At 39.4% G+C, this 13,841-nt stretch overlaps 1 protein-coding gene and 2 long non-coding RNA genes across 4 annotated transcripts in view; 2 read left to right on the top strand and 1 right to left on the bottom strand.

Moving 5' to 3' along the window:
- On the top strand, positions 1-8,583 carry LOC309628320. The gene is made up of 2 exons (XR_014244416.1): positions 1-5,363; positions 5,456-8,583. It is a non-coding gene; the product is annotated as an uncharacterized lncRNA (long non-coding RNA).
- Positions 1-13,841, top strand: part of LOC309628314 — an 882,984-nt gene that overhangs the window by 457,896 nt on the left and 411,247 nt on the right. The gene's annotated exons all lie outside the window — the stretch shown is intronic.
- MSMO1 (methylsterol monooxygenase 1) overlaps positions 7,918-13,841 on the bottom strand; it is a 23,039-nt gene continuing 17,115 nt past the window's right edge. For both annotated transcript variants that reach the window (XM_082391187.1, XM_082391188.1), the window contains one exon: positions 7,918-8,888. In XM_082391187.1, coding sequence (XP_082247313.1) covers positions 8,693-8,888 — 196 coding nt within the window. In that variant the 3' untranslated portion in view covers positions 7,918-8,692. The remainder of the gene's footprint in view (positions 8,889-13,841) is intronic.

Genomic DNA, 13,841 nt, shown 5'->3' on the forward strand with positions numbered 1-13,841 from the left:
TGTAATTTTTTGGTTAATTTTATTTTTTAGAATGTTCATTCTTAGTGTTACTGGCCAGAGCCAGAACTGAACTCAGGTTCGGCTGCTTGTCACTCAAAAGTCAATGTTTGAGAGACAAGGGTTGGTGGAAAAAGAAAGATGCTTTATTCAGGAAGCTGGCAACCTGGGAAGATGGCGGACTAGCATCCACCAAACCAGCTCCAAGTTGCCAATCAGAGTGCAAGAGCTTTTAAAGTAAATCTGCAAGGACATGCAGGTGGGGGTTATGTGCAGAACAGCACAGTCAGTTCCGAGAATCATCTTAAAATTGGTCATGCAATGTTCTGGTCAAGGTCATCTTGATTGTTTTAAGCAGTTAATCTTCAGCTCCAGGGTTGTTTTTTTCCCATTCCCTTGAGGCCAGTTCCTGGAATTGTCCTAGCCATAGATTTAGTACTACTCAAGATGGAGTAGCTTATGTCATGGCTACAGTCTGGTCAACATGCAGTTAACTTTTTCCCTCTGGTGGTGGTTTTAGTATCTGCAAAACAACTCAGGAATGTGCATCTGACAGTATTATCTATGTCTTTCAGGGAGGAACTAAAGATTCTGTGACTGCTATATGGCCAATTTACTGTTTAAATTGTTACCAGTTCTCTTGGCCTAACAGCTATTTTTGTCATACATGTCTATATCTTTTCAATCATTAATTCTTGAGCGATGCTTTGTGACTCAGGGGATGCCCCTAGGAGACTAAAGCCTTTTTCTGCAAACAAGAAACAGGGGACATGGAAGGGCTTTTGAACCTGGGAGTTTCCCACAGTGTCCTGTTTGGTTTCATTAGTGTATAGAAACACAATTTATTTTTGTATATTGGTCTTGTATTCTGCAACCTGGATAAACCCATTTAATTATTCTAATTAGTTTTAGTGGATTCTTTAGGATTTTTTAATATAAAAGATTATGCCATCTGCAAATGGAGGTAATTTTACTTCTTCTTTTCCAATCTGGGTACGTTTTATTTCTTTTTCTTGCTCAATTAGCCTGCCTAGAACCTCCATTACTATGATAAATAGAAGTGGCAAGAACAGACATCCTTGTTCTGTTCCTAATCTTACAGGAAAAGCCATTAGTATTTCACCATTAAATATGTTAGCCGTGGGTTTATGGTAGATGCCCTTTATCACGTTGAGGTAGTTCCCTTCTACTGCTAGTTTGTTGAGTGTTTTCATCACAATAGTGTTGGACTTTTGTTGAATGTTTTTTTCTCTTTTTTCATTGAGATGATCACATGGTTTTTATTCTTTTATTCTATTAACATGATGTTTATTGGTTTGGGGATGTTAAACTAACCTTACGTTTCTGGGATAAATCCCACTGATGTTGGTATATAATCCTTTTTATATGTTACTGGATTTGGTTTGCTAGTATATTCTTGTGGATTTTTGCATCTATAGTCATAAGGGATATTGGTCTGTAGTTTTCCTTTCTTGTGATATTATTGCCTGGTTTTGGTATCAGCATAATACTGGTCTCATAGAATGTGTGTTAACTGAATGATAAACAGTTATTATTTTTTTCTCTCTCTCTCTCCAAAGTCACTGCCAAGTGTTTTCACTTTCTTGAAAAGTCTGTGTACCTATAGGTATTCTGATTTTGGTCAACAACTGGTTGAACATTTATCCACTTAATACTTACATTGAAATAACTTTTAGGCCTTTTTTTGTCAACCCATTCTGGTTTCAGCCCCCAAATAGTCATGTTTTCATTTTATTTAGCTTTCCTAGTAACCCCGGACACTGTGTAGGAACTGGGGAGGCTACTATGAGTAAGATAACCACTACGACAGTCCTTGAAGGTTTTCCAGTCTACTGGGGGACACAGACAAGTAAAGTGGCCTTTGCAATGCAGTGTGCTGAGAGCCATTATAGGGGAAGAACAGTGTTAAGAGAGTACATCAGAGAAGTGCCCATGTCAGACTTGGAGAGAAGAGATCAGAAAATGATCGCCAGAAATGTCTGATCTGAGACAGGAGAACATGTGGGAATTAGTTAGGTGAAGAGGACGAAAGTTCTTAGAGAAGAAAGATTGTTCTAGGCATCAGGAAGAGAAAATAAAAATGCCAAGAGGAAGGAGAGAACAAGGCTCTTTGCAGGGCTGAGCAGCTCTGTATGGACCCAGCTGGAGCGGTGCAAGTAGGATCCATTGAGACAAAACCTTGTAACCATATGAAAAATTGTTATAACAATAAAGTAAAATATCTTCACTAGAACCACGGACAGAGCTGGAAGTATCATTGGAAACAACTCTGTGCAAACTCTCCCTCATTTCACGGATCTCTCTGTGACATACTGATTAAGGATCCTATAGCTGCTGCCTAAACCATCAAGGAAGGAGCAGGCAACAAGCTCTAATGGTAAGAAAGTTCTTTCAGAGTTTGAGTTATTAAAAAAATTTTCTATAACTTTATTTCCTAGTAAAGATCTTCCATCTGGGGCAATAAAGAATGCCTCACCCTCTTTTACAGAAAACCATCTCAGATATTTGAAGACAACTTTGATATTTCTATTTAGTCCTATTGTCACCAACCAGTGCTTTCCAAAAGACCTTCTGTATACATGACAAAAATGTTCTATAATCTACTCTGTCAAGTGTGTCAGTAGCTACATGTAGCCAGTCACTCCCATACTCGATAGACCTGCTCTAGACTAGGTCTCTACATTCACTTACACTATTTTTGTGTCATTATTGCTAGGCCTTAAGCCATTCCTAGTTACTGTTTTGAATCCAAATGCACCACAATAAACATGATATGCTTTTCCGTGTGCAGCCAACCAAGCAGTCAAATAAGATGATTGATTACCTTCTCTGCAGTTTGGGCTTGCCAATAATTCAGTTTAAGATTGTCTTAACATTGGGGTAAGTTAGTGCTTGTAGTCTACTAAGATTCTTAAGTTTTTCGGCTATGTGTTGCTATTAATCCAAGTCTGTAACTCTCAGCCTCCATTTGAACAGCTGATCTTTAAATGAAGGCAAAAATTTATTGGTTCTTGACTCTGTCATGTAGGACAAAGTGTTAGCTTTCTGTTTTTCCTTTGCCTTGATCATAAATTTGATAAGCTCACCTTCAATGGCATTATGCAAGGAAGATACATGTGTTTAACAGGACAAGGCCACAGCAAAGCCCCCTGTCACGACACTAGAAACACTCATTAATCAAGATAATTTGTATTCAGTTGTTCAACCAGGTAAGAATGTAACTATAGGGACTTCCCTGGTGGCGCAGTGGTTAAGAATCCGCCTGCCAATGCAGGGGACGAGGGTTCGATCCCTGGTCCAGGAAGATCCCACATGCTGTGGAGCAGCTAAGCCCGTGTGCCACAAATACCGAGCCTGCGCTCTAGAGCCCATGAGCCACAACTACTGAGCCCGTGTGCTGCAACTACTGAAGCCTGCACGCCTAGAGCCCGTGCTCCGCAACAAGAGAAGCCACCTCAATGAGAAGTCCACGCATTGCAACAAAGAGTAGCCCCCGCTCGCCGCAACTAGAGAAAGCCCGCGCACAGCAACAAAGACCCAATGCAGCCCAAAATCAATCAATCAATAAATAAAAATTGAAAAAAAAAAGAATCTATATTCCTGGTCAAAAGTGATAACGGAGGTAGTCAAGTTCTTGATCTGGATAGTGACTCATGGATGTGATCATTCAAGCTGTGGGCTTTTGTTGGTATGATGTACTTCAATTAAAACTTTCTAACAGAGTATTGAAAAATACTGACATTCAGCATTGCAATCTCTATTCAGAACTCTGTTCACAAAGGCTTTAGGTCACAGGCCTCTTCCCCAGCTCTGCATGGCCACCCCTCCTAGGGAGCAGGTTTATTCTCTGGAGAAATTGAATAGAAATTGAACAAGAGAGGCTCAGGACTCTCTAGATACTGGGGAGGCCTCGTGTGAGGTGGGCATGAGGCTGAGAACAGAAGGATTTTGTGAAAGGGCACCTGCTGAACTTGGGGTCCTAGGTCCCCTTTCCATACCTGATCCCCAGAATGATGGCATCTAGGCATATTCTTCCCCAGACAGATTAGGAAATTCTTCTCCGGAGAAACTGAAACCAACCTACAGAAAAACACAAAGTCTGAAAAGACGGAGTGCTGCCTGATCGTCTAAAATGGTTTCAGAATCACATTTCAAATCCTTTCCTTCCTCAGAAATGTAACTCATTTGAAGCTGGAATCTTCAACGTTAATTTAAATCTATTAGGTGCTTGATGAAATATCTCCTCCGCTATATTGGGATTCAGTTCCCTCTCAACAGGACTATTTTGCTTCCTTTTCCACCTTGAACATGGCTTTCCCTTGATAAAGGAGTGCAAGAATTGAGTTGTTCTGAAGCCCCCAGCATGTTAATGGTGTGCCACCTACCCCTGAGGAGTGGTCCCTGCCTTATTCTCACAGCTTCCTTTTTACCTTCTTCTAGCACTAGCAGATGAATTATTTTCTAGCAAAAGAAATCTCAGAGACTTTTTTTTTTTTAATTTATTTTATTTATTTATTTTTGGCTGCGTTGGGTCTTTGTTGCTGCATGCGGGCTTCCTCTAGTTGCAGCGAGTGGGGGCTACTCTTGTGGTGCTCAGGCTTCTTATTGCAGTGGCTTCTCTTGTTGCGGAGCATGGGTTCTAGGTGTGCGGGCTCAGTAGTTGTGGCTTGCGGGCTCTAGAGCGCAGGCTCAGTAGTTGTGGCACACGGGCTTAGTTGCTCTGCAGCATGTGGGATCTTCCTGGACCAGGGATCGAACCCGTGTTCCCTGCATTGGCAGGCGGATTCTTAACCACTGTGCCACCAGGGAAGCCCTCAGAGATTCTTCATGGAATACAAGAAGTCTGGCTCAAATCTTCCAGAAGACTAAACAAAGTTTTACATTTTCCTTATCAGGTAAATACAGTCTTTGTTCAAGTTAAATACACACACACCCTCTAACCTGTAATTTGTTCCCTAAAAGAATACATCAAGCTGCATATCCCATGAGAATCTCCACTTACTAAGTCAAACCTTAGGATCCTGAAGCATCAGCGTGCAGTCAGACTTCAACGGGCTCCGGCAGCCCCACATCTGGCTCTGGCTTTGGAGTGCACGTCAAACACCCCTCTCTCTCTCTTCCAGCACCCCCACTATTTGCTGTTATTATTTAAAACTTTCTGAATTGATTGTTTAAATGGCAATGTAATTGCCAAATCCTACATTAAGTTGCTGTTACAATATTCTCCCCTTTTAAAAATCAATAAGACATTTCTTGAACTCCTACCACGTACAAGGAAGGCATCGCGTCAGGTGAACAGAGGATACGGGAGGAAAGATGGAGAATGGCAAAGTCCCAGCTCTGCAGTCAGTGCAGCCACTCATGACCTGCATGACTTTGACCTTATTAATAACCCTCACTGAGCCTGTTTCGGGCTAAGAGATTAGCATGAGCAAAGGTACAGGAGAATGAAATGACACAGTGCAAAATAGAAATCTTTGGATTAAAAGAGGTAGCAATACAAGGCAGCACGTGCTGAGGTGTGATAAAGGTGAGTGATACAGAACGAGGAGTGAGGGAGAGTGGCGAGAGGTTGCTGTCACCTGAAGCAGGGACAGGACCTCGGTAAGGAAGGTGGGGCTGGTGGGGGGAGGCTGGAGCTGGTCCATTAGAGAAGGGGAGGGAATTTGTAACACAATAGCTAACGTTTATTGCGCACAGCAACACATACTTCACATGGAGCATTTTACTAATCCTCACAAACTCCCTATGAAATGTTATCATCCTCATTTCACGGATGAGGAAATCAGTGCAGAGTAGCAGGAGGGGGAAGGGCTTTCTAGGAAGTGGACCAGTTCCCTGGAGCCAAGGGGCAAGGCCTGCTGTCCCAGCAGCTGCAGCTCAGTCCCCTGTGCTGCCTGGTGACGGGTTCAGTCTCCAGTGAGCAGGTCTCCTGGGAAGGTACCTTGGGCTCCGAGCCTCCAAGTACGCAGTGAGCCTCCACCCATCCTGACTTTTGCTTATTTTCTCAATAGTTTGAAGGTAGTATTTCATATAGTAGGTTCTACTCTCTCACATCCTTCCTTTCAATGTTTGAAACACAACAGTACTCCTAAGTGTGTCGTAAAGACGTTTTACCATGGTCCTCTGGTGATTTTATGGAAGAATGTCAACATTTGACAGCCACCTGCCAGAGCATCCATTTGATGAAGGGCACATCACTCTTCTGAACATTAGCTGAAAGAGTCTGATCTTTTCGAAGAATGGATTAGAAGCTAAATCCTCAGAGACATACAGCCCTTGTGCACTCATGCATGAAGATCTTGAAGAGCGTCTTTCTCCAGCTAGGGGAATTTAATAGCCCTAGGCTTTATGCGAGAGCTTAGGAATCGGAAGTTGGGATGAGAATTTCTTTAAGTATTGCAGACCCAAGTTTTTCCAAAGGTCTACATGTCTTTAGCCAGATTATATAGAAAAAAATAAAATACTAGTTAATTATGACTTTGTAGATACTAACTCTAAGCATATCCTACCCCTCATTTTAATTACAATATTAACTTTAAGCTTTCAAATTAGCAAAATCCAAAATAGATAATCTAAGAAACAAAGAATCCCGTTTTCTAGAATAGACTCAGATCTATGTATTGTTTTTGTACTCTAGTCTTTGTATTTATTTCTGTCTGTCTCACCGGCAAGTGCTAAAAGATAGAACGCTTAATTCAGGTAACTTTAAAAGAAGTCTGGCCAGTGAATCGTATCAAAATCCATTTGTACTAAAGTGTCTGTGAATGAGTCTTACTACTTTCTGGATGGCTACTGGCTTAGAACTTTCTTTCTTTTCAAGTGTCTTCTTAAAGACTGTGCATAAGAATGAGGGGGTAATTTGGGGAAGTATCCCCTGAGATTTTCTCAGAAGATGCAAGTCTGCGGTGCATGAATGGTCAACGTAGTGGCCACAACCATGGCTTCTGAAGTCAAAAGTCTGGCCCCGTGGGTCTGAGGTAACTTCACCTCTCAGACAATTCCCACAAATATAAATGGAAAAAAAATGGCATCTACGTCAGAGCGATAAGTGAGACCATGCACAATTCAGGGTGTACTGTCAGTGCTCAGTAAAAGGTAACTAAGTATGAAAGAAAATTAGAATGTACCAAGTTGTTTAAAAATGTTTAGCACCATTTTCAACAGTAGGTGTCGCTCTCTCCCTAAGTGCTGGAAGGAGTTGCCTTCTACTGTTAGTTCAGACACCTGTGTGTTCCAGTATTAGGGAATGAAAGCAGACGATAAAAGAATTTCCTTAGATACCTTACAACTAAACAGCACAGTTTTAGGTACAGCCCCCAAATTGCTGTTTGAGATTTAAGAGATTGATTAAATAGACACACACACACACACACACACGGCAGTATGGGTTGGAAAGGGAGAATGAAAAAGGCCAGAGAACCAGGTACTAGTTAGAAAACATGGTCTAGCAAGTCTCAGCTGTAACTTTCTCAACTCTTATTTGAACCTCTTTACTGTATAAGTGTAAAAACAAACAAACAAAAAGAAACTTACCAGAAGATGGCTCCATATTTTTAAAAAATTACGATTTGGTACTACCGTATACAAAGTTAGAATTATCACCTTTTGATTTAAATTAGACTCTAGATACTTGAAATTAAACCAGCCCTAAAAAGTTTAGCTCCATTCTTCCATCTGTACATTTTCTGTGGAGAAAAGAGCTGCTTCGATATCCTCCATTTTATTAGGTCAATAGAATTTCCCACAATAGGTAGCCTGATAAATACATGTTGAAACTGCCAAAAGTTTAGCAAATGAAGCACTTAAAAAGATAAAAACTATTCCTTTTATGACAAAATTTAATAATTTAGTGATTTCTGTACTTTTCCTGATAAGAATAAAAGGTGACAAATGATGTTCAAAATTGGAAACCAGACAAAATCACATTTATTTCAATAGCTCCAAGTGCAAATACAGCAAGTCAGTACACAAAGTTTCAAGATACAGCTTTAAGTATAATGAAAACTTGATATACAAAAAAGAAAGGGTAAATAGCAGAAATAAAGCTCAATGTTTAAAAAATTCAAGTAACCTGAAAACCTTTAGACTAAAATAGTCTTTCATCAATTCAGAAATGCCTTAGTTTATAGATAAGAGTAGTACATTGCAGTCAAAAAGGACTTCTCAAAGAAAGAGAATCACCCCAAACTGGTCAGCTGCAGATACGAGTAGAAATTCCCAGTGCTGGCTATTTCAGAGTTAGCATTCACTCACACTATACAGACTGGTGTGGTTCAACCCATGGCATTTGATCTTTAAGCAAATTCCAAAATAGTGTTTAAAGTTCAGTACTACTAAGAGTTCTTGAAATGGCCACTATATATTTAAAAGGTTTGAAGACCAATTTCAGGTTCAGGCCTATGGTACAACTTGGGGAAAAGACATACATTAATAGTCCTTCCATTACTTCAATCCTTTTTGTAAGGTTAGCAACATGGCCTTTAAAACTTCCTCAGGGAAACTGTAGTTAAACATAGAAAAGTTCCCACTAGGAAGATAATTAAAAGGTGTTAATGTTCTTTTTATCACTTAGCAACCAAGACACATGTTTATTTCCACTCCCCAGAAGCAATGTTAGCTATTAGCTTCAATTCAGGAAATGTGTATCTGCAGGAAGGTTTATGTGAGATGCTTATTCAGTCTTTTTCTCAACCTTCTTCATTTTCTCAACGTAGGCAGTAAATTGAGAGTCTGTTCCAAAAAGTCTATCCCACCATGTAAATGTCGAAGCATAGTTTCCAATGAAGTTCATGTGGTGGAAATCATGATGCCGAGAACCAGCATAGAAAGGAATAAGATTTAAAGGGTTGAGAGGAATGTCATAACCACTGAAATAAAAATGATAAAGAGTATTAAGAAAGTAAATACACCTTAAATAATCGACATTTTCATTGATAGTAATATGCTTGTTAACCATTCAAATAACATTCCACTTTACCTAAGTCACTTATTCCTGACATGTTTACAAAAGACAAAAACTCACAGCAAATGGTGCATATTCTAGAAACCACTTTAAGAAATTAAAGAAAAACTTGAACAATTAATAGACATTAATATTATACATCAGGGGATGAGAGAGGGGTTATAGTAATGAATCTTTAGACATAGATTTTCATGCCTTTTTTTTTTTTTCTTGTTTTAGAGGACTGTCTCACCATAGTTTATAACACCCATAATACTACATATTTTTTTTAAGAAAAGTTATATGAAATTAGTACCAAGCATTACAAAGGTTAAACCTGAGGATTACTGTTTTGCAACTTCTTTTAGAGTACCCACCTTTATTTCTAACTACAAGTCTAAAATCTGATATCCACAATTATACCAGTCTGAATCACCCCAATCCTTCCCTCCCTTGAGGAGTCTGAAGGGGGAAGGAAGGAGAAAAGAGCAATGGAAGGAAAGATTGAAGGAGACACCATCTACCACTTTTCTGCCTAAGACTAGAAGCATTAATTTTGCTACTTTAGTGATTCAGAAACAATTCCTAGAATTTCATATTCTGCTTGCACAGATGAAAATTCCCAAATAAAAATGCAATAAATATATAATCATTTTTAAATGATGAAAAATTAGGATATTGGGAATTTGAAAAGGCATTTAATAGAAATAATTTACCAAAAAATGCCTTCCAATCAACAGAAAGGAAGCATGTGAAATATGAACATATCACATGCAGTTTTCATCAGTGCTGGGCAGTGGAGTACACAAATGTTTTATTCAGTGAATCCATTCAGTGGATGTTTCAATATTTTTTTCAAGTAAGAGTTAGGTTTAGGTTCATTACAGAAGGATAAAGTAATTGCTGCTCCTGAATTACAGTATTTAACCAAATTTTTAAGAAAACAAAAAGAATATTTTCATTTGAACAATGTTTCAGGAAGACTCTGCAAGGCATGAAATCCAAAAGCAATTAAAAAAAAAATGAGAGATTTTACTACATAAAAATTTAAAACTTCAGAACTGCAAAAGAACCATCAAGAGTTAAAATTCAAATGACAGATGGAGAGAAAATATTTACAACATATGTAACAAACAAAGCTTACACATGAACCAATAGGTTATAAAACGTATAGCCTTAACAGAAAAACTGGCAAATGATATAAAATGGTAATTCAAAGAAAAAATTACTGTTGGTCAACAAGCACGAAGACAGGTGGAGTAGAAGGACGTGTGCTCACTCCCTCTTGCAAGAGCACTGTAATCACAACTAACTGCTGAACAATCATTGACAGGAAGACACTGGAACTCACCAAAAAAGATACCCCACATCCAAAGACAAAGGTGAAGCCGAAATGAGACGGTAGGAGGGGTGCAATCACAATAAAATCAGAACCCATAACCGCTGGGTGGGTGACTCACAAACTGGAGAACAATTATACCACAGAAGTCCACCCACTGGAGTGAAGGTTCTGAGCCCCACATCAGGCTTCCCAACCTGGGGGTCCAGCGATGGGAGGAGGAAGTCCCAGATTCAGACTTTGAAGGCTATTGAGATTTGATTGTGGGACTTTGACTGAACTGTAGGAAACAGAGACTCCACTCTTGGAAGACACACACAAAGTAGTGTGTGAATCAGGACCCAGGGGGAAGGAGCACTGACCCCATAGGAGACTGAACTAGCTGTACCTGCTAATGTTGGAGGGTCTCCTGCAGAGGTGGGGGGTGGCTGTGGCTCACTGCAGGGACAGGGACATGGGCAGCAGAAGTTCTGGGAAGCACTCCTTGGTGTGAGCCCTCCCAGAGTCCACCATTAACCACACCAAAGAGCCTCTAGGCTCCAGTGTTGCCTCAGGCCAACCAACCAACAGGCAGGGAACTCAGCCCCACCCATCAGCAGACAAATGGATTAAAGTTTTAGTGAGCTCTGCCCACGAGAGCAACACCCACCTCTACCCACCACCAGTCCCTCCCATCAGGAAACTTGCACAAGCCTCTTAGATAGCCTCATCCACCAGAGGGCAGACAGCAGAAGCAAGAAGAACTACTATCCTGAAGCCTGTGGGACGAAAACCACATTCACAGAAAGAGAGACAAAATGAAAAGGCAGAGGACTATGTACCAGATGAAGGGAACAAGATAAAACCCCAGAAAAACAACTAAATGAAGTGGCGATAGGCAACCTTCCAGAAAAAGAATTCAGAATAATGATAGTGAAGATGATCCAGGACCTCAGAAAAAGAATGGAGGCAAAGATTGAGAAGAGGCAAGAAATGTTTAACCAAGACCTAGAAAAATAAAAGAACAAACAGAGATGAATACTACAATAACTGAAATGAAAAATACACGAGAAGGAATCAACAGCAGAATAACTGAGGCAGAAGAATGGATAAGTGACCTGGAAGATAGAATGGTGGAATTCACTGCCACAAAACAGAATAAAAACCAAAAAGAAATGAGGACAGCCTAAGAGACCTCTGGGACAATCTTAAATGCACCAACATTTGAGTTATAGGGGTCCCAGAAGGAGAAGAGAGAGAGAAAGGACCCAAGAAGATATCTGAAGAGACTACAGTTGAAAACTTCCCTAACATGGGAAAGGAAAGAGCCACCCAAGTCCTGGAAGCGCAGAGTCCCAGGCAGGATAAACCCAAGGAGAAACACACCGAGACACATAGTAATCAAACTGACAAAAATTAAAGACAAAGAAAAATTATTAAAAGCAACAAGGGAAAAACTACAAATAACATACAAGGGAACCCCCATAAGGTTAACAGCTGACTTCTCTGCAGAAACTCTATAAGCCAGAAGGGAGTGGCACGATATAGTTAAAGTGATGAAGGGGAAGAAACTACATCCAAGGTTACTCTACCCGGCAAGGATCTTGTTCAGATTCGACAGAGAAATCAAAAGCTTTACAGACAAGCAAAAGCTAAGAGAATTCAGCACCACCAAACCAGCTCTACAGGAAACGCTAAAGGAACTTCTCTAAGTGGGAAACACAAGAGAAGAAAAGGACCTACAAAAACAACCCCCAAACAATTAAGAAAATGGTAATAGGAACATAAATATCGATAATTACCTTAAATGTGAACGGATTAAATGCTCCAACTAAAAGACACAAGCTTGCTGAATGGATACAAAAACAAGACCCATATATATGCTGTCTACAAGAGACCCACTTCAGACCTAGGGACACATACAGACTGAAAGTGAGGGGAGAGAAAAAGATATTCCATGCAAATGGAAATCATAAGAAAGCTGGAGTAGCAAAACTCATATCAGATAAAATAGACTTTAAAATAAAGAATGTTATGAGAGACAAGGAAGGACACTACGTAATGATCAAGGGATCAATCCAAGAAGAAGATATAACAATTATAAATATATAAGCATCCCACATAGGAGCACCTCAATACATAAGGCAAATGTTAACAGCTATAAAAGAGGAAATCGACAGTAACGCAATAATGGTGGGGGACTTTAACACCTCATTTACATCAATGGACAGATGATCCAGACAGAAAATTAATAAGGAAACAGAAGCTTTAAATGACACAATAGACCAGATAGATTTAAATGAAATTTATAGGACATTCCACCTGAAAAGAGCAGATTACACTTTCTTCAAGTGCACACGGAACATTCTCCAGGATAGATCACATCTTGGGTCACAAATCAAGCCTCGGTAAATTTAAGAAAACCGAAATCACATCAAGCATGTTTTCTGACGACAACGCTATGAGATTAGAAATCAATTACAAGGAAAAAAAATGTAAAAAACACAAACACATGGAGGCTAAACAATACGTTACTAAATAACCAAGAGAACACTAAAGAAATCAAAGAGGAAATCAAAAAATACCTAGAAACAAATGACAATAAAAATACGACGGCCCAAAACCTATGGGATACAGCAAAAGCTGTTCTAAGAGGGAAGTTTATAGCTATACAATCCTACCTCAAGAAACAAGAAAAATCTCAAACAAACAATCTAACCTTACATCTAAAGGAACTAGAGAAACAAGAACAAACAAAACCCATAGTTAGTAGAAGGAGAGAAATCATAAAGATCAGAGCAGAAATAAATGAAATAGAAACAGAGAAAACAATAGCAAAGATCAATAAAACTAAAAGCTGGTTCTTTGAGAACATGAAAAAAATTGATAAACCTTTAGCCAGACTCATCAAGAAAAAGAGGGAGAGGACTAAAATCAATAAGAGTAGAAATGAAAACGGAGAAGTTACAACAGACACTGCAGAAGTACAAAGCATCACAAGAGACTACTACAAGCAACTCTATGCCAATAAAATGGACAACCTGCAAGAAATGGACAAATTCTTAGAAAGGTAAAACCTTCCAAGAATGAACCTGGAAGAAATAGAAAATATGAACACGCTAATCACAAGTAATGAAGTTGAAACTGTGATTAAAAATTTTCCAACAAACAAAAGTCCAGGACCAGACCGCTTCACAGGTGAATTCTATCAAACATTTAGAGAAGAGCTAACACCCATCCTTCTCAAACTCTTCCAAAACACTGCAGAGGAAGGAACACTCCCAAACACACTCTACGAGGCTACCATCAACCTGATACCAAAACCAGACAAAGATACTACAAAAAAAGAAAATTACACAGCAATATCACTGATGAATATAGATGCAAAAATCCTCAACAAAATACTAGCAAACAGAATCCAACAACACAGTAAAAGGATCATACATAAGGCAAATGTTAACAGCTATAAAAGAGGAAATCGACAGTAACGCAATAATAGTGGGGGACTTTAACACCTCATTTACAGCAATGGACAGATCAAAGGCTAAAATCCTTTTATCC

Source organism: Balaenoptera borealis (genome assembly GCF_965194805.1).
Source record: "Balaenoptera borealis genome assembly, chromosome: 4".
Classification (NCBI taxonomy): domain Eukaryota; kingdom Metazoa; phylum Chordata; class Mammalia; order Artiodactyla; family Balaenopteridae; genus Balaenoptera; species Balaenoptera borealis.